This window comes from Ascoidea rubescens, assembly GCF_001661345.1.
Source record: "Ascoidea rubescens DSM 1968 unplaced genomic scaffold ASCRUscaffold_9, whole genome shotgun sequence".
Lineage (NCBI taxonomy): Eukaryota > Fungi > Ascomycota > Saccharomycetes > Ascoideales > Ascoideaceae > Ascoidea > Ascoidea rubescens.
In genome coordinates this window covers 635,412-654,396 of record NW_017962921.1, presented here as the reverse complement: position 1 = coordinate 654,396, position 18,985 = coordinate 635,412, and the positions used below count along the sequence as shown (strand labels likewise).

The 18,985-nt window shown below is 32.2% G+C and overlaps 9 protein-coding genes and 2 non-coding genes across 11 annotated transcripts; 4 read left to right on the top strand and 7 right to left on the bottom strand.

Annotated features, from left to right (window-relative positions):
- Window positions 1-668: 668 nt before the first annotated feature.
- On the top strand, window positions 669-851 carry ASCRUDRAFT_81641 (uncharacterized protein; the record flags this gene model as incomplete). Its single annotated transcript, XM_020194637.1, has 1 exon — window positions 669-851. One exon carries the CDS (start codon window positions 669-671, stop codon window positions 849-851), a length of 183 nt encoding a protein of 60 aa, XP_020046519.1.
- Window positions 852-1,950: 1,099 nt separating this feature from the next.
- Window positions 1,951-2,023, top strand: ASCRUDRAFT_t114. Its single transcript has one exon. It is a non-coding gene; the product is annotated as a tRNA-Phe (tRNA).
- A 1,307-nt stretch (window positions 2,024-3,330) lies between these two features.
- On the bottom strand, window positions 3,331-4,670 carry MPP10 (rRNA-processing protein MPP10). Its single transcript, XM_020189371.1, has one exon. The coding sequence runs from the start codon at window positions 4,547-4,549 to the stop codon at window positions 3,554-3,556; it is 996 nt and encodes a 331-aa protein (XP_020046518.1). The 5' UTR covers window positions 4,550-4,670; the 3' UTR covers window positions 3,331-3,553.
- Window positions 4,671-4,792: 122 nt separating this feature from the next.
- On the bottom strand, window positions 4,793-6,160 carry ASCRUDRAFT_81640 (uncharacterized protein; the record flags this gene model as incomplete). Its single annotated transcript, XM_020194636.1, has 5 exons — window positions 4,793-5,032; window positions 5,146-5,394; window positions 5,421-5,715; window positions 5,786-6,045; window positions 6,089-6,160. The coding sequence occupies 5 exons, from the start codon at window positions 6,158-6,160 to the stop codon at window positions 4,793-4,795; spliced, it is 1,116 nt and encodes a 371-aa protein (XP_020046517.1).
- Window positions 6,161-6,436: 276 nt separating this feature from the next.
- On the bottom strand, window positions 6,437-6,781 carry ASCRUDRAFT_71237 (uncharacterized protein; the record flags this gene model as incomplete). Its single annotated transcript, XM_020191903.1, has 1 exon — window positions 6,437-6,781. One exon carries the CDS (start codon window positions 6,779-6,781, stop codon window positions 6,437-6,439), a length of 345 nt encoding a protein of 114 aa, XP_020046516.1.
- A 498-nt stretch (window positions 6,782-7,279) lies between these two features.
- On the bottom strand, window positions 7,280-10,303 carry SEG1 (Seg1p; the record flags this gene model as incomplete). Its single annotated transcript, XM_020191902.1, has 1 exon — window positions 7,280-10,303. One exon carries the CDS (start codon window positions 10,301-10,303, stop codon window positions 7,280-7,282), a length of 3,024 nt encoding a protein of 1,007 aa, XP_020046515.1.
- Window positions 10,304-10,841: 538 nt separating this feature from the next.
- ASCRUDRAFT_8963 (uncharacterized protein) lies at window positions 10,842-11,423 on the bottom strand (the record flags this gene model as incomplete). Its single annotated transcript, XM_020195032.1, has 1 exon — window positions 10,842-11,423. The coding sequence occupies one exon, from the start codon at window positions 11,421-11,423 to the stop codon at window positions 10,842-10,844; it is 582 nt and encodes a 193-aa protein (XP_020046514.1).
- A 1,244-nt stretch (window positions 11,424-12,667) lies between these two features.
- Window positions 12,668-12,740, top strand: ASCRUDRAFT_t115. Its single transcript has one exon. It is a non-coding gene; the product is annotated as a tRNA-Ala (tRNA).
- Window positions 12,741-12,861: 121 nt separating this feature from the next.
- Window positions 12,862-13,599, top strand: GIR2 (Gir2p; the record flags this gene model as incomplete). The annotated part of the gene is made up of 2 exons (XM_020190689.1): window positions 12,862-13,053; window positions 13,108-13,599. 2 exons carry the CDS (start codon window positions 12,862-12,864, stop codon window positions 13,597-13,599), a joined length of 684 nt encoding a protein of 227 aa, XP_020046513.1.
- ASCRUDRAFT_76700 (CCAAT-binding transcription factor) lies at window positions 13,379-16,228 on the bottom strand. Its single transcript, XM_020193584.1, has one exon. It carries the CDS (start codon window positions 16,083-16,085, stop codon window positions 13,863-13,865), a length of 2,223 nt encoding a protein of 740 aa, XP_020046512.1. The 5' UTR covers window positions 16,086-16,228; the 3' UTR covers window positions 13,379-13,862.
- Window positions 16,229-17,917: 1,689 nt separating this feature from the next.
- NBP2 (adaptor protein NBP2) lies at window positions 17,918-18,085 on the bottom strand (the record flags this gene model as incomplete). The annotated part of the gene is made up of 1 exon (XM_020189558.1): window positions 17,918-18,085. A coding segment is annotated over one exon (168 nt), but the record flags the coding sequence as incomplete, so codon positions are not given.
- Window positions 18,086-18,985: the final 900 nt, after the last annotated feature.

The following is an 18,985-nucleotide window of genomic DNA, read 5'->3' as shown; positions in this document are numbered from 1 at the left end:
TCAATCATTTCTCGCTGCTAAACAAATCGCAGAACGTCTATCTCTGTTTCATGTTTTGTGAATATTCCAGCCAAGTGCGAAGCTGAAGAGCACCGGACCGGTACGGCTTGTGAGCGGAGAACAGCACAGACCATGTGTCTGGAAGCGCTGCTGGTGGTTCTGCACCAAATCCAGCGCGCCAAACAGCCACTGCGACGCACCAATCGAACGCCAACGGCCGCTGTTGTCGCTGCTTCCAATTCTCTTCCCGAACAATCTTCCTTGGCCGCTGCGCTCAATTGGGCCAAACACCCTCGTATTGGTATCTCAGGCTTAGGCTACGCGCTTTACGTGCCCCTTTCTACAGTGGCTGCGCGATAAGCATCTGTGCTTGTTCCCGAACACTGGTCCATTTGTGGCTTTGTCTTGATTTGATTCTTTTCCACCAGTGTTGGAATGGAATTACACTAACATAATCTTGGCCATGAAGTCTGGTTTTAGTTTTTCATTATATAAATTCCCTACACTTCCTTTCATCTTTCTACTTTTCTATTCCACTATCTTTCTACACTTTCTCACATTCTTCCATTCTTCTGCTCTCTCTTTTCTCTCTCTCCTTTCTCTCTCTCCTTTCAACTACAATTTTGTAACTCTCTTTTCTATCCTACTTCTATAATCTTAAATCAATAATGAGTTATCCACCACCAGGTCAATACGGTCCACCACCAGGTCAATACGGTTACCCCCAACCTCAACCTGTCTATGTCCAGCAAGCTCCTCCAGAAAAAGAGGATGAAGGCTGTTGTTGCAAAATGATTAAATGTTTGTTATGTTTCTGGTTATGTACGGAAATCTGCGATTTTTGTTGTTAGTTTTAAAAAAAAATCCCCCGGAAATCATTTGATTCAATCAATCAACATAATAATATATCAATTAATAGTCCTTGGTTTTTTGGTTCTTTAGTTTCTGTCCTAGATTCTTTATAAAGAGAGCAATTTTTTTGGATTTTTTTGTCTTGTTTTGTTTTTTATTTACGGTCCCTGTTTTCAATTTTTCAGTTGTTTTTTTTCAATTTAATGTTCATAAAGTTTTTTATTCTCCAAACTCTTTTTTATCTTGCTTGAAAATATCTGGTTTTAAGATATTTATATTTGTTGATAATTCTTTTTAATCAAATTATTACAATAAAACAATCTTAAGCTTAATGATTAATACAATCTGGAATTTAATCTTTCTCTTTTATCTTTTTCTAAGAAAAAATCTACAATTATTACTCACTTGTATTTTATTCCATATCATCAATAAACAAATACATATTTTCAATTTAAAATTAGAGGTATTAGAGGTTAATTTTCCGCTCCATAGGAATTTAGAGTTTATTTAGCTAGGAAATATCCTTCCCAAAGAGGTAATTCTTGTTTCTTTTTTTTATTGTTTTTATTTACCTAATAATTTGGTTCCAATTTGGTTTAAATATGTCAAATAAATATACCAATATTAATCTATAAATTGTTATTCAACTTGTATTATATTCATATTCATATTCATATTCAAATTATTTGTGAAATATTTATTAAAGTCATGTTGATCACCCCCTAAAGCGTTTCAAGTCATTAGCCAAAAAACAATTCTTGACAGCTATTGTCTTTCATTTATCACTACTCGATTTGCATTTTCTATTATTCAGGTTAATCTTGTTCCATTTTAAACTTTCATTAAATAATTAATTACCCCATACATCATCATCTTCCAACCTCTCAACATGTTGCTAACCTGGGTTCTTTTATTTCATTTCAATTAATTTCACACGAATTTATAGCACTCAAAAATCAAAGCCCCAAATACAATTCAAGTTACTCATAGCCAAAAAGGAGACCTACAAAAATACACTCTTATATCAAAAAGAGCTGAAATATGAATAATTATAATGCAATCAGGTCAATAATGACCCAATCTCAGAAGAGTAAGCAAGCGGTTTTAGCTCAGTCGGGAGAGCGTCAGACTGAAGATCTGAAGGTCCTGTGTTCGATCCACAGAAATCGCATGATTGTTTTTATCATTTATTCAATAAATTAAACTTTGTGTTATATATCACCTGTCAGGTTTTTTGTAATTTTTGAACACATCCGAAAACAACACGTATTACGAACAAACGGGTTTGGCTTTCGGAGAAGTTTGACGAAGTTATTTTGTTATTGCGTATCTTCACAGCTTATTACATGCTTTCTATTGTTTACATGCATATATACAAAAGGATCCACCACTCTCCAAAAAAATGTACGTTATCCTTTTTGTCATAAGAAACTACAAATCAAATCATTAGATTTTAAATTTTTGATTGTATTATTTGACTTTAATGTTTCTACTGAGTTTATTGTTAATTTCTTTTAAATACACCATAAGTTTAATAAATAAATTTCAATTTACTCTTAACCTTAACCTTATTTACTCATTTACTCTTATTGAAGCTTTTATTTGGGAAATTTATCAATTTAGAAAAGGTAAAGGTTTATTCTTTAACAATAACCTCTCTTAATATTACTTTATTTTACTAGATATTTTTTCTAGTTTTTGGACAAAATTCTGGCAAAGGTTTTATTAATTTATCTTTATATTGTTATTATTTATTTGAATATCTCTAAAATTAGTATTTTGACAAAGTAATGGTAATCTAAAATTGATTCATTTTATAAATCATTTCTTAATTTTAAAATTCTTTTTTTTGGATGTCGAAGTGACCATTTATGTATGAATATGTATATATATCTATACATATTTATATATATTTATATCAAGTTTGTTCATCAAAACTACTTTATTTTATCTTCTTCCTTTTTAAGTATCTTAATAGTTCAATAAAAAATTTATTGCATTAAAATAAACATATTATAATTGTTTTATAAATGAGTCATACAGATGATGATGATGATGATGATGATGAGCTTTTACGCTTTTTGTTACAATGTTTTTGTATCTTATTTTGTGGAAATTGTTTTTGATTCCCACCAAATATCTTTTCTGTTGGTTCCTTTTCCTCTCCAAATTAAAAATAAACAAAAAAAAAGTGAAAAAGTTTCAATCAATCAAAGAATTAAAAACAGTTATCTATTTATTTTTTTATTTTTTTAATTAATTAGAAGGCTCTGATAAATTAATTATCGTATATTTTATGAAATTATTTCACGTTCATTATTTCCTCATTGTATTCTAATTTCTATTAAATAAAATCCCAACATAATCCCTAAAATAAACAAAGTTTCCTGACTTTAAATTGGATTGTAGTCTTTAAAAAAATATTTTAAAATGCAACCATATCAATTCCTGGAAAACATATATTTCTTATTCAAAATATATTTTCTTATTTATTCTACTTTCAATTAATGTTAAACTCCTGTTAATACACTGCTTTTTTCACGTTGTCAAGTGTTTATTATTATCAATATCCACATTTTAACATGCATGAGAGTACATATTGATATAATTCATCATTATCAGGAAACATTTTAAAGAAATATTTATTCTTTTTTGTTTAGAATCTACAACCTTTACTATAAACCTATTATCTTTCTGTAAATCATAGTCTAAGGTTATTGCTTGTCAAAGGTCCATTTTCTTTTTTCTCCTCACCATACACATCTGTTTTCTCGCCCTTCTTACCAATCACAGTAACATTAGCCTTTTTAAGTGTCTGAATAACATCATTTTTATCATTTTTCTTAAACTTCTTATTTTCAACTTTGCTCTTGAGCATCTTAGATCTCTTCCTTTTATTTGCTCTACGTAGCCTGTTTTTATCATCTCTCGATAATTCATTTTTGGAGATGATCAACCCACTCTTGAGTTTAACTTCTTTACTATCTATACCAACAGTAGGCTTATAGATTTCTTGTGGTGCTAGTGTAGTTTCATTCGACATTGATAACGGTTGAGCATCTTCCATTGTTATCGTTGAAGTATTGACTTTAATATCAATTTCCTTTTGAGCAGGTTTTGGAATGAAGTGAGCAGAACATAAAGCGTCTAATTTATGTGATAATAATTGATACATTGATTCGATTTCTTTATGAGATTTTTCCAATTCTTTAGTTATATTAGTATTCGAACTCTCATCATCATTTTTTTTAAGCCCATATTCCTCTTCATATATTTCAGCTAAGGATTTTGATGATTTATATTCGCTAACATCCATTTGATTTCTGTTTTTTATTAGATTTTGTGAATTTTTCATAGGCAATCTTTTGGGTATATCATCAAAATTGGCTTCCTTGATACGACGACGAATCATATCTTCGATTGATTCAGTAACTTCTTGAGTGATTATTGGAACAGGTTTGGAAGTCCTTTCAAATTCTAATTCTTCTTCTAGTAAAGAGTCTGCTGGTCTATTCTTAACTGAAGATTCACCTCCAAGTGTCCATTTTTTTTTCTCTAAAGCTTCCTCTTCTAATTGTTCAATTTGAGCCTGAATCAATTTTTGTTGCTTTTCAAAAGTCGAAAGGTTTTCTTCTTGAATATCGTTTCCAGCATTATTATTATTGTCCTCAAACAAATCCAATTTAGTAATCTTCATTAATTCATCGTCATCATTATCAAATCTTACTTTTTTATTAGAATGATCATTGCCATTGAGTTTTTTATTTATTTCAAAGTTGTCGTCTTTTCGATTATTCTTCTTGGACTTTTTGTTTTTGTAACTATACTTATTATTTTTTCTGTTACCAAAAAAGTCATCATAATAAAGAATTTCTTCGTCATCACTCTCCTCTTCTGAATCACCTATATCAGCCAAATAATTAAGTTTACAAGTAATATATCAGAAGCTACATAACCAAAAATCATACTGCCCCCAAATTTGATAGGTCAATACTTTCTTTTGGGTGATAATATTATCGTTTGAAACTGAAGACTTTTTGAAATTAAACGCCTTACGTAAATCGTTGATGTCTTTTAGCTTCATTATTATGCTCTCTTTAAGGTCATGTTTAGTTCCCAAAATTTTTGCGATCATTTTTTTGCTTTTCATATATCTAGAAAAGCCAAAGTCAACAAGAACCTAATCATATTACCATCATAATCCAAATTGATAATGGTATTTGATGTCTTTAAATCTTCATGGATAATGCCATTATTATGAAAGATTTGCGAGACTCACAAACCTTTCAAAACTTTTTTTCGCCATTTATCTTTCATCAAGTGCTTATCGTCTTGGAAATATTCCATCAATAAAAATAGCCCAACTAGTGAAAAGTTACCATCAGCAGTGGCATAAGAACCATCCAAAAAACCATGACAAAAAAGTGTGAAGAGGTATTGTGATTGATATTTTCTCATTGCATTAAAAACACTTATTTCAATCACAAATTGATGAATAACTTTTGAATAAAAGTTGTTTGAGTGGGAGATTATGGATTCGAGCTAGATGTCATATTGATATGCCCAACATAAGAGGGATCAAAGATCTTGATAAGCATCTTAATGTCACTGTTTAATCCAAACTGGGCATTAAACATAGGGTCTGTTTGAAATATTCGGCGCCAATATAGTTTTTCAATAGAAAACTGTATTGGTTTAGCATTTTGAAAATAAATACTGTTAAATCTTGTGAGGTTCAATTTCAAATTTTGGTTGTACTGGAAATTCGCAAAATGATATGAGTTCTGCTTGGTTGTGACTATCCAGTCATCAACGTTTTTATTCTGCAAGTTGTCTTGCAAGTCCATAAAATTAACTTGATTACTACCTGAGCAAGTAAAAGACCAAAATAATATCATTGAATGATAGTTCAGGTATCGCAGTGAGCACCAACTAGTTAAAGGGTATAGCTTTATATTTGGAAAAGTCTGGAATTTTGTTCATTTCCATTATGGCGTATTCTGGAGTTAGCTGAAGAAACATTGTCTCATACAAATCAATCATGATAATGTTTTTGCATTTGCAATTAATTAAGTTTGCAATTGCTTGTTTGAGAAGGTTGGAGATTATTTGATGGGCAATGTAGCTATTTCTATTTTGTTTAGTTTTAAATTGGGTATCATTATTATTATTATTATTATTATTTAGCAAATACTGACCTAGTCTACAGGTTGATCTCCATTTTTGCTTGAATGACTGCTTTTTGTTTATCATGATATATATTGTTAAAAAAGCATTCATAAACTCCGAAGTTTCTACCAGGAATCATTTTGAAATGAGACTGGTATTGAACTTCTTGACACAAGTACGTTGCTGGATTGAAATACAACTTATTTAATAATTCCATTAGATCATCTTCTCTTATGATGGATCGATTTTCAAATTGACACCAATCACCCCAGGTTCTCAAGTTACTTTCGGCAATCTGTGATCATAGCTGTGCCTTTAATTGATTGTCTATGCTTTCAATTATGCCAGGAATATTAATTTGTGCTGAGTCTGACAAAGGAAGGAGTTTGTAAAATTGATTTATCATTTTATTATATCAATATGTAGAAGATAATAGGGTAGTGAAGCTTACCACCGATGATGACTGAGAAGCTGAGACAACAATTGGGTTCAAGACATTGATGGGTGTCTCTAAATCTGTTGGTGGGACTTGAGGATTCTCTTCATTTGTGATGGTATTAGAATTGATTATTTGCTGTGGGTTTGGAAACAACAAAAATAGTGGGATATTAGCAACAGCATCTGTGTCTGAAGTTGTTATTGAGCTTAAAATTGGGGCATTCAGAAAAACATTTCTGTTTGCTTTGACTTTTGGCTCTAGCCTGATGAAATCAATAATCGTAGCAGCTTCATCCTTTCTAATATTGTTGATTTCATTCATGCTATCTGATTGGGTCAGAAAGATTTTCCTCCAACCTGGAATTGATATCAGTTATTTTTGGTGAATTTGTTAAAATGGATCAAACGAATATTAGCTAGATTTTCGATTTCAACAGACCATCGAGAGATGAGCAGGTGGTTACAGACAGTGAATTTCTTGCATATTAATAGGATTTATCAAAGATCGTCAAAATAAAAGAAGTAAGTGTCAATTGGAGATAAGAAATTAAAACTAAAAAGTAATCATTAAAAATTGAGGGTTAATTAAAAAAGATTAAAAATCAGGTTAAAAACTAGAGTGAAAACTAGAGTGAAAAAAAATTAAACTAAAGCAAAAGCTGAGCATAAAAATTTTAATGATCAATCTTATTATAATATAAAGCATAAGAAAAGTTCAAAAAAAATATTTTACATATAAATAAGTGTCAAAAGAAAACAAAAAAGCAGGAAAAGTGAAATGAAAACCAAATTTTTGGTCTTCGTTGTAAAAGGTTGAAAATTATTTGCTTTTGCCCCCTCCAAATAACTTCTTCAACTTCTTAAACTTACTTTGTTTATCTGGTTTATCAAAACCTTTGGAATGATGTTTAGATTTTGATCTACTTTTAGACTTTGAAGTGAGTTTAATTTTAGAAGCTTTAATAAATTTGGGACTAGAATCTGCATGGTATCCATTTTCAGAACTATTATTATTATTTGAGGTAGAATTTGGATTTGGAGTTTTTGAAATTCGAGGTGGTTGATTAGAATATATGTCCAGCTCATCATCAGAATCTGCAAACCTGGATCTGAAATTATTAGGAACATTAAAATCATTATCATAATTATCATTGCCAGCATAATTATATGAATCATAATATTCGTTATTTTGATTTGTTGGTTGAGCATCCCTTAAAGACATTCTTTTAAAAGCAATGTTTTTCTCCGTAGGTCTCAATTTTTCAAAACTTGAAGATCTGATGAAAGTCATTCTTTCGGCAGCAGTTGGAGAAGTAATCAGTGTTCCTCTTTTTGTTTTTTCTTGTTCTTTAGTTGAAATTTGAGGCATTTGAACATGTTTTTGAGAATTCGACGTATTTATCAAGTTATTTGAGTTTGTTGAAGCATTTGGTTGTGAAAAATTCGAAAAGTTAATTTTGGGTTTGATCTGCTCTGCGGTTTGAAAAGAAGAATCTAATGCTATTTTTTTCTGAGAAGATAATGGGTTTCTTTGAATCCTTGATGGTTTGTCTTTATTCACTGAATTTTTTCTTAGAGAAACAAGCTTGGAACTAGAAGATTGAGGTTCACTTTTTCTTAAGGTTGTTAAAATATGAATATTTGGATTGTGTGGAGTTATAATACTATTTGGAGAAGTTTCTTCCCTCAATGTAGTTCGAAAGGATGGAGAATGAGATGTGTTTCTTTTAATCTGAGTTTTAGAAGAACTGGATAATTGTGCATTTAGTCTTGTATTTTCTGCAGTAGTAAGAGAAAGATATGCCTGCTCTGCTGGGTTTATAACTGGGTTTAAAGCTGGTTTTAGTACACCAATCGATGATTGTTGCGAAGTAATTGAAGCAGATGATTTTTTTAAAGCCGATTTTCTTCGTGCAGGAATTGGATTTGAAGTATTATCATTAGTGGTTGAACTTGATAAATTATTATTATTATTATTATTATTATTATTATTTATTGGTAAATTCAATAAACTCGAGCGAATCTGTTGAGCCATGGGCTGTGGTTTTTGCTCATCAATATCTGAAATATGGATTTGTATCGGAGAAGAAGGGACCTGGTTATTTTCTTCAATTGAAGATGAAGAAAACATCACACTTGATCTAGAAACAGTCGAGAGGTCTTCAGATGATGAGACCATCTTGTTATGAGTTTTCGAAAAAGCGTCAGCAGGAATTTCTTTCTTTGGTAATGTAATTGATGGTTTAGGAGAATGATTCAGAGACAATATTTGGGAATCTTCTTTTGGAAATTGCTGGTTTTTTTCATTTTCAATTTGATTTTTTTCATTTTCAGTTTGGTTTTCAGATATTTGAGCTAGTTCAGGCACTTTTTTATTTTGAGAGTCAATAGGAGAGGTTGGATTGATTGAAGGAAGAGGTTCAATGTTATCCTTAGTTTTTACTGTTTGGTGCTCGTTATTTTGTTGAATATTATCTTGAATATTTTGTTGAATATCATCTTTAATATCTTGTTTAATATTTTGCTTAATATCTTTGCTGTGAATATCTTGGTTTTCTTTTTCTTTTTCCTCAAGTTTTTTCTGCATATCTTCTTTTTCTATTTCTTTTTGATTTACTTTTTGATGGATTAAATCCTTGGATGGGAGTTCCTTGGATGGGAGCGTAGAATGAATTTTAATTTGTGGAGGATGAGAAGGGAAAGTTGAAGGCTGTTGTGAATCCGAGTTTTGAAATTTTGAGGGAATTTCATGTTTAGAAGAAGAAAAAGAGGAAAAAAAAGTAGTTTGTTCTTTTTCGTTAATTATTGGTTGGGATATAGATAGTTTTTTTTTGTGTTTTGATAGAGAAGAGAGGGAGTTTAGTCTTGAGCTTTGATTTGAGGAGTTGATTCTGCTTGCATTTATGATTGAATAAGTCCTTTCAATTTTTTTTTTATATTCAGCTTCGGGGATTTCGATCAACTGTAAGCCTGTGGGGGTGGGGACATATTTCTTAATCATTTTTTGGTTTTGAGTAGGGTTTTGAGTATTATTGAATTTGATTTGTGCTGAAGAGGTTCTTTTATGTTTATAAACTGGTTTTATGAAAGCGCCATTATTGTTATTGTTATTATTATTGTTATTCGTTTGATTATTATTGTATTGAGGTTGAATTTGAGATAGATCTTTATCACTTAATTCAGAAGAGGTATCACTGAATGAGACTTTATGTTTTGGCAATTTGAGTTGATGTTCTTTAATTAAAGCGGATTTGATTTTCGAATTATTATTTGTATTATTTTGGATAATATTAGCATTGAGCAAGGTATCAACATTAGACGTATTATGTAAATCTTCTTCTTGTATGTTATCTAGTTCAGAGTCTATTGATAAAGTCAAGGAATTTAGTCTTCTAGAGATATGAAAGTCGTTAGGGGAGGATAGCCTTGGAGAAGAGGGAGCAGAAAATCTTTTATGGACTTTCGTATGATGATTGATAAACTGGGGATTGATATTATTATTATTATTATTATGAGCAAAAGTAGAAGGAGAAGTAGAAGAAGAAGGAGAAGTATGAGCAGTGTTAATATTGGGATTTGCATTGATTTGAGACTGTATTTTTATTTGGTTTGATAAGGATGAATTTGGTAAACTGTTGTATCTTTTATGAGATACAGGTGGGAGATTGTGGGTATTGTGGATATTTGAAGCAGGGGTCGAGGAGAACTTGCGCCCAATAGCATTAGCAGCAGCTACAGCATTACTGCTGGCCTTTAGAGAAGTATCGATGAGGTTTTTGTTGACACCAGTGTAAGCTTGTTGTTGGTTGGTGCTGTGCCTTCTGCCAAAAGTGAAAACGCCCATTTTGGATTGAGTTATCAGCAGGGAAAACAAAGTTCTAAGCAGGTTTCAACGACAAACAAGCAGTGCAGTTTGAATCAAAGATTAATGCTACTGACGAGAATAACAAACGGTTCCATAAAACAAGCTGGAACCAGACAATAAAAAAGAAATTAGCAGAGGAGACACCCAAAATACAAAGCAGAAAAAAAAAGGAAGTGTGGGCAGCAGCTGGACAGGGCTGGAGGATGGACAATATAAGCAACTGAAATCAATCCAGGTGAGTGAAACAGCCAGGGCCAACGACTTTTACTCTGGACTTGACGAGAGGTTGCTTCATGGGGGCTGAAAGAAGAAGCAGCAGAGGAGTGGGCATTTCATGAAGGTGGAAGAGGAGGAATTGCTGCTGCAGGTGGGAGATAAGGTTTGGCCCAGCAGTGCGGGAGCGGAGGGCGGTTCGAGTCTTGGAGAAGGAAAGCGTTAATTAGAGAAGAGAAGAAGAGAGAGAAAAGAGAAGAAACTGAGAAAAGATGCTGTAGCGCTACGTAGCGAGGTCTATAGTCTATAAAAGGGCGAAGAGGGAGCCACCAACTAGCAAAGCAAGGCCAGCCGAGGCCTTGTAAGCACCATTGGCAGTGTTTTGAGAGATTTCTGTGTCATTGGATCCAGCAGCGCTTCCAGAGACGACAGAGGTGGCCAAGGTAGAGGAGCTTTCAGAGTGGTCGTGGTCGTGGTCAGAGTGGTCGTCAGAGGATTCAGATGCAGCGCTTGAGCTTGTAATTGTATTAGCAACAGTGTTTGAAGTGGTATCTGGAGAAGAAGATGGAGCTATAGTGGTGACAGTGGTTTCAGCGGTAGTTTCAGTAACAGTTTCAGCAGTGGTTTGAGCAACAGAACTTTCACTGTGGTCATGGTCATGGTCATGATCGTCATGAGATTCGGATTCAGTAGCAACAGTTGAAGTGACAGTTTCTTCACCGTGGTCATGGCCTTCATGGGATTCAGATTCAGTGGCAACAGCAGCAACAGTTTCACTGGTAGTTTCTTCGCCATGATCGTGTCCATCATGTCTTTTATATTGGAAAGCATTGGAAACTGTCAATGAAGCAGCGATTAATAAAACAACAGAGTTAGAGAAGTGCATTTTCAATTATGTTTTGACTAATCAATGATTAAGAATTAAAAAATTATAATTGGCAATTTATGAATTATGAATTATGAATTATGGCAGATAGTAGGTATAAGCAACGATTATCTCTTTTATGAATAATTGAATACTGAAGACATTTCAAATCACCAAATTCAATGGAAATCCATCTTTTTATATTCAATGTCTAATAAATTTAAGATTAACTTACAAAATTAAATTAAAAGAGATAATTTCTTTTTGAAATTGACTGACAATATATCGCCAAATAAAAAAACAAGAGACTTTCCATGATTTGATCTCAAAAATTAAACTTCACTTATTTATTTAATTTAAGACTCAATTTTGAAATATTAAACATTAAATTCAAATCTTCATGAAATTTTCTATTCTTTAACGTCTTGTAATCCATATAAAGTAATTAATTGGATTTTCACCTTACTGGTTACATATCATAATGCCCTTTATGAAATCTAATTTGTCAAAGTAATTTTATTATGCACTTTTTTTTTTCTGAATTCAATTTTATGCTCTTCTCCATTTTTATTCATTATTTATCCAATATTCAATTGATTTCCAATTAATTGGTTGACAATTTGCACTATGAACTCAAAGGTATAGTATTTGTCTGTTAGCAGGTTCAAGAGCTAATTTTACTCACTTTGGCTCATCTCGCTTATTACAAGCCAAAACACACAGCAGACCAATCACAACACGGTTTGGCAGCTCAAACTCTATTTCACCACTAAACTAATTACCTGAATGGTTATTATTTCTGTAAAGGTTGATAAATGCTCATTGTGAGAATATTATTTCACGCCATGCTGTTTGATATTTCGCAATCCTCTGCCGTAAAAATACTTTACTTTGGGCCCTTCTTTCATCAATTGTTCAATTTCCAAGCACAAATTAAGCCCCAAAGCAGTTGTTCAAGCTTCACAGCCAGAGAAAAACCCTTGAATTGTTAGTTTCGCTGTTCAATATGTCGCTTTGCAAACCCGTGACTTGTGAATTCTACAGCACGTGGTTGATCGGTCATAACTCCGGATCTTACCGAGCTTCTAGAACTTGTTTTGTGTTCGCTTAGCAGATTGGCTGTTGGCTGGGCGGATCTTGGCTATTAATTGGACAAAAAGTGCTCTGAAGGTTACGACTTAAGTACCAGCAATGTGGAAGCAAAAAGCCGTGTGGGAACATGCACCATCACACAACTGTAACAGGTTTTAGAGAAAACACAATTTGGGCGTGTAGCGCAGTTGGTAGCGCGCTTGCCTTGCAAGCAAGAGGTCTTGGGTTCGATTCCCAACTCGTCCAATTATTTTCTTTTTGCTTTATCTTTGCTGGTTTTGCTGCTCCTTCATCAAAAGACAAAGAAATGAAGACATTGTTTGTGCTTTGCTGTTGCTGTTTTCTTATCATCACTTATTGATGCACAATGGATCCCATTGAAGAGCAAAAGGAGGAACTCGAGATACTACAGTCTATCTATCCTGACGAGCTATCCATTGCCAGTGATACAGACTTCACCATCGACTTGTTGTTGGAAACACCCAGTGAAAAGAAACATCTGCTAGTGTTACATGTTCATTATACTCCCAAATATCCTAACGAGCTTCCCGATCTAGATGTATCCATTGCTGATCCTGCTGACAATTCTGATTACGACTCTGACGAATATCAGGACTCTGAAGACGATTCCGATGATGATGGTGATATTGATGGCTCAGGAGCAACCAGAAAACCAGTTATAATCTCAGAATTGGTGCAGTTCGATTCAAGTGATTTGAAATCTTTATTGAACAAATTATATGACGAAGCCAATGAGAACTTGGGCATGCCCTTAGTCTTCACTTTAACCTCCTATTTAAAAGAAACAGCTGAATCTTTGTTCCAAGATAAATTGAAAATCGAAGAGAAAAAACACGAAAAACAACAATATGAAAGAGAATTGGAAGAAAATAAAAAATTTATGGGTACTAAAATAACAAAAGAAAATTTTCAAGCTTGGAGATTAGATTTTAGAAAAAGAATGAACTTAGATCGAAGAGAACAAAAGAGATTGGATTTATTACATAGAGATAAATTAACTGGCAAACAATTTTTCCAAAATAATCTCAACACTATAAATTTAAATGATTTAAATGAAAACATATCATCACTAACTGTTAATTAATGTAAACATTATATATCAATTTTACTAGCTTTCTCACTTTTAATAAACTCTTGTTTCTGCCATTTTTTCCATTTTTAAAAACAAACATTTCACTAAAATATTTCACTAAAAATAACTTTTATTGAAAATAAATTATCTCCTGAATATGAAACTTAATATATCTTACACAAATAAAACAAGATCAAAAATTAAAATCAAAAATTAAAAAAAAATTAAAAATATATATCAGTTTATTATTTTCATCTCTTTAACGTAATTTATTATCAATTGACGTTTATCGTTTCTCTTTGTAGAATCTCTTCATCATTTAACTCACTATTATCAACTTCAATTTCAATTTCAATTTCATCAATTTCGTTAACTCTATCAACTTCATTGCTACTATTATCTTCATCACTCTCAGTTATCACTTTATTGTTTTCATTCTCATCTTTTTCTTTATTCTCACTTTTATTTTCCGTTAGTTTTTCCTCTTCTACTTCAATTTCCATTTCTTCAGTATTGTTTTTATTTACACTTGATAAATTATTAGTTTTGTTTTCTGCGTTTTCATTTTTATTCAGATTTGAACTTTTCAAAGCCTCCTCGCTATTTCCATTCGTATTTTTTTCATTTTTTTCATTTTTTTCGGCCTCTTTATTGTCTTTTTGATCTACATGGAAATTTTCAATTGATGTTTCATTAACTTTTTCAATTTTCTCATTATTCTCATTATTATTATTGTTTTCTTCCTGTTGAATTTCCTGTTGGCTTTTTTTAGTATTTTCCAGACTTGATTTCTCTGTATCGTTTTTACTCTTCTCGTCAGTCTCCCCAGTTAATCTCCTAACCGCCTCATCATCTATTTTGTCTTTCATTTGAATATCAAAATCTTCTTCCAATTGGTTTCCCAGGCTTTCATTTGATTTTGCAATAGTATTTTTGTTCTTGGTATTTTCGTTCTCAGTATTTTCGCTTTCAGTATTTTCATTCCCAGTAGTTTCTTTTTCAATTTTTTCAGCTGATTCTACAGCTGATTCTTTAAGGGAATTTTGATCCAAAGGATTATTTACTGTTGTTTTATTTACAGTTTCATTTACTAGAGTAGTTTTTTGAATTGAATTTTCAAATTTTAAATCATCATTGTTAGTGTTAATATTAATATTAATATTTTCATTATCTACTTTTAAAGTTATATTTTCTGGTATATTAATGCTATTTTTAATTTTAATTTTATTTTGATTTTGATTTTGATTGATTTTATCAACTTTTCTAATTTCATTGTTACTGATGTTATTAATATGATTTAAGTTATGTTTCAATTCTGCTATTTTAGGCATATCATTCATAATCACGTCTTCGCTTTCGTTATTAATTTGATTGAAACTCGAATTATTATTTTGATTGTTATTATTAAAGTTATTTTGAGCATTAATATTGGGCATATTCATTGGGTTTAATATAGAAATATTATTGTTGATAATACTATTGTTGTTGATAATACTATTGCTGTTGATAATACTATTGCTGTTGATAATACTATTATTGTTATTATTCAAGGTTTTATTAACATTGTTATTAACGTTGTTGGTGATATTGGAGATTTGATTTGAAATGTCAGGTATATTGAGATTATTATCGTTGTTTTTTTTCAATTGTTCCTCTTGTAATTTTTTCTGCTTTTCTCTTTCTATGATTTCAGCAGCAGTTAGGAATCTCCCACCTTGACCTCTTGGTCTTCTCATTGCATGTTTGTGTCTTGATTCGTGTAAATAAGGTCTTCTACCTCTTTGAACTTTTAAATTTTCTTCCAATTTGGCTCGAGCAATTCTTCTTTTTAAAATTCGATGATATTGTTTCGCATTGACATAAAAAGGCTGTTCTTGTGAGGGAGGTGGTGGTTGTGGAATAGGAACCTGAACAGGAACAGGAATTGGAACCTGGACTCCTGGAGGAACACCAGGAACTTGGACAGGCAATTGTAGTTGGTTTTGTTGGGGAGAGGGTGGTTGCATCTGAGGCTGTTGCAAATGATGCTCGATGGGCAGTGTTTGGTATGGAGACATGGGTTCGTTATTGTTGGTGTTGGAGCTGTTTGCAATTGAAGATGTTTGGTTTTGATTAGAGGAGTTTTGTTGTTGTTGTTGTTGCATGTACTGGGAATAAAACTCGTGGTTTTGTTGGTTACCATTAGTGTTATTGATATTGTTGCTATTATTGTTGTTGTGAATATTGCTAGGATTGTTATTATTATTATTATTATTGTTGTTGTTGTTGTTGTTGTTACCGGTATTGTTCATTAGAGATATGGAAAAGGTGTCATCGTGGTAGTAGTTCTGAGTATTAGGATTGTTATTGCTGTTGCTGTTATTGTTGAGGCCAGCGGTAGCATTAGGATTCAGACTAGCAGATGCCAAAGCAGGATTAGGGAGATTGGAATTCAAAACATTGGCATTAGTTGGTGAAGGTTGAGGATCGGATAGAGAGTAGTTGGAATACTGGGACATCTTAGCAGCAATGTGTTGGACATAGATTGGACATGAAAGCTGGATGAGCTGGCGGTGGAACAAGACGCTGCAAAGAGGCTGGAGGAGCACCTGGATATAAAGGTGGTTATGGTGGTGGTTATGGTAGTGATTATCGATCTGATAAGAACAATATTTACAATGATGATATTATCAAATTAGCATCTCAAAACAAAAAAAAGACGAAACTCGCAGAAAAACCCCCAGTTCCAGTGGCTCGGGAAAAACGTGATCCGTGCTCATGCGCGGTACCATGCGGGAGAACGCACTGCAATGCTAGACGCGTGTGAATGTCTTATTGCGTGCGGATGTTGCAACCTACATCATCCAGCGTCTGTCTGCGCGCGAGCTCTGTTTGTTTACTTTTTGTGTTTATTTACCTTTGCACCTTTATGGTTTGGGGTTTTCTGTGTATTTTGCGAAAAAACGTACGAAATTGCAAACATTTCAATATTTGGAGAAAACTGAAAGGGGACAAAAATAAAACAAACTTCGAATTGAAAAGAACACTGGAAAACACTGATTAGGAAACAATCAACGGCAGGCAGAGGTATTAATTAATTAGGCAACAAAAAGGGATGAAAATGTCAGTTCATAAGGAAACTAGGGATAACAAAATAGTTAAAAAGTAAAATATCAAGTCAAAATGGGATAATAGAAATAGTAAAAGTAAATAGGTAGATAAATAGATAGGTAAATAGACAAATAAAAAAACAAAATTAAATGAGAATCTAAAAACAAGAAAAGAATGAGAAAAAAGTAAAACTTCATAAAATTTGATAACAATACAACAAAAAAAAGAAACAAAGAACAAATCATAGAAAAAATATACTTGGAAATAAATAGTAGATTAATGTAAATTGCTGATACGAATTAAAAGATTAATGATATCCAATTTAAATTGAAATGGTAAATTAGACATTAGATGAAGGTCTTAATTAAGATCTTAAATTGTTCAATTTTTTGGTTAGGTTTTTTAATTTTCGTTTTGTAGGACTCATGCTTTCTTCTGGAACATTTTTATCGATATTATCTTGCTTGATGTTTTTATTATATTCGTAGTCATCAATCCATCCCTCATTATCGGCTTCATCGGTTGAATAATCGATATCGACTTGATCATCCACTGAGTGAATCAATTTGTTCTCAAAATCATTTGTAATGACGGGGTTATTAAGAATGTTGCGATTGTTGTTATTAGCGTTATCGTTATTATTGGATGACATGTTTAAACTGTTGATTCTATTATTTGGGTTATAATTGAAGTTAAAATTAAACTTAAAATTTGAATTCAATATGAGATCACTAGCACTAGATCTGGAGCCACTTAGTCTATTGTTATAAGTATTTGTATTTGAGTTGGAGTTGGAATTATTTTTCATGTGGAAAATGTCAGGAACTGGTTTTAAATCAGTTGAATCGATTTGTAGATCTGAAGTTTCAGATTCTAGACTTGTTAATGAAAAATCATTTGGTAATTTATTAGAGTTAGTTTTTATAAGGTCTGGTTTATCATTGTTATGAATATTATTGGTAATAATTTCGATTGGGTGTTGATTTTGGTTTTGGTTTTGGTTTTGGGTATTTTGAGTATTTTGATTGATTTGAGATTGATTCTGATTATCATTAATTATATTATTAGTATTATTGTTGTTATTATTGTTATTATTGTTATTATTGTTATTATTGTTATTGTTATTATTGTTATTGTTATTATTGTTATTATTGTTATTATCATTATTGTTATTATTGTTATTGTCATAATCGTCATAATCGTCATCATCATCTTTTTCATCTTCCTCCTCTTCTTCTACTATTAGCTGAACATATTGTTCAGGTACTAAACCCGTTTTTCCAGTGGTTGGGTCCTGAGCTACTAGCCAACCTTGGCCATGTCTGTAAACGATGTAAATAAATTGGCCAGTTTTGAGTTGAATTTCGTTATCGTTTTCGGGTACGAAATCGTAGAGGGCATACGCTTGAATTGGGCTATCATTATGGTTTGAGTTTGAAATTCTGTTATTGAAATTATAGTTATAATTAGAACTATTGGTGGATACAGTGGAGAGGTTGGAATAACGATTGTTTGGATTACTGCTTCTGTTTCTGCTTCTGTTTCTGTTTGTATTTTTATTTTTGTTTTTATTGTTTCTGTGAAATTTGTCATCGTCATCTTCCTCTTCTTCCTCGTGTAGATCTTCAGTGAGTTGATTGTATTTGTAATTTGATCCATAGTTGCTGTTATAGTTGTAGTTATTGTTATTGTTATTGTTATTGTTATTGTTATTGTTATTATTATCATCATCGTCCATTATCTCGTCAATATTAGGGTTATGAGAAGCGGATGTATTGGATGGGATATTTGAATTTGAATTTGGATTTGGACTTGAATTTGAAATGTTGTTATTGTTTGATTGAAAATAGTTTAGTTGTGAGTTGGTTAGTTGGTTATTCAAATACAATTCGTAGTTGCTTAGACCGTAATGTAGTGGGTCGTCTTCATTGTAACCAAAGTCTTTAACACTGATTAGGTCGTAAATCTTAATTATTGAAGAAATGTTTTCGTTGAATTTGGAGTCTAGAATATAAGAGTTTCTCAACGAAGGAATCAAATTTGAGGAGGTGGTAGAGTAGTTTGAGTAGTTTGAAATGGTGGAAATGGTGGAAATGGTTTTGCTCTTTCTCTTGTTGTTGGAGGTTGATGTGGCAGAGGGATTGTTGGACGAAGAAAGGGAGGCATTTGTGTTGTTGTTGTTGGCGCTATTATTAGCAGTGTTTGCAGTGTCGCCAGGAGCTGTGCTGGAGTCAAGCACTAGAGAAGACATTGAAGGAGAGGTGGCAGAAGAAGCAAGTGAGAGAACAAATAGAGAACCTGGAGGCTG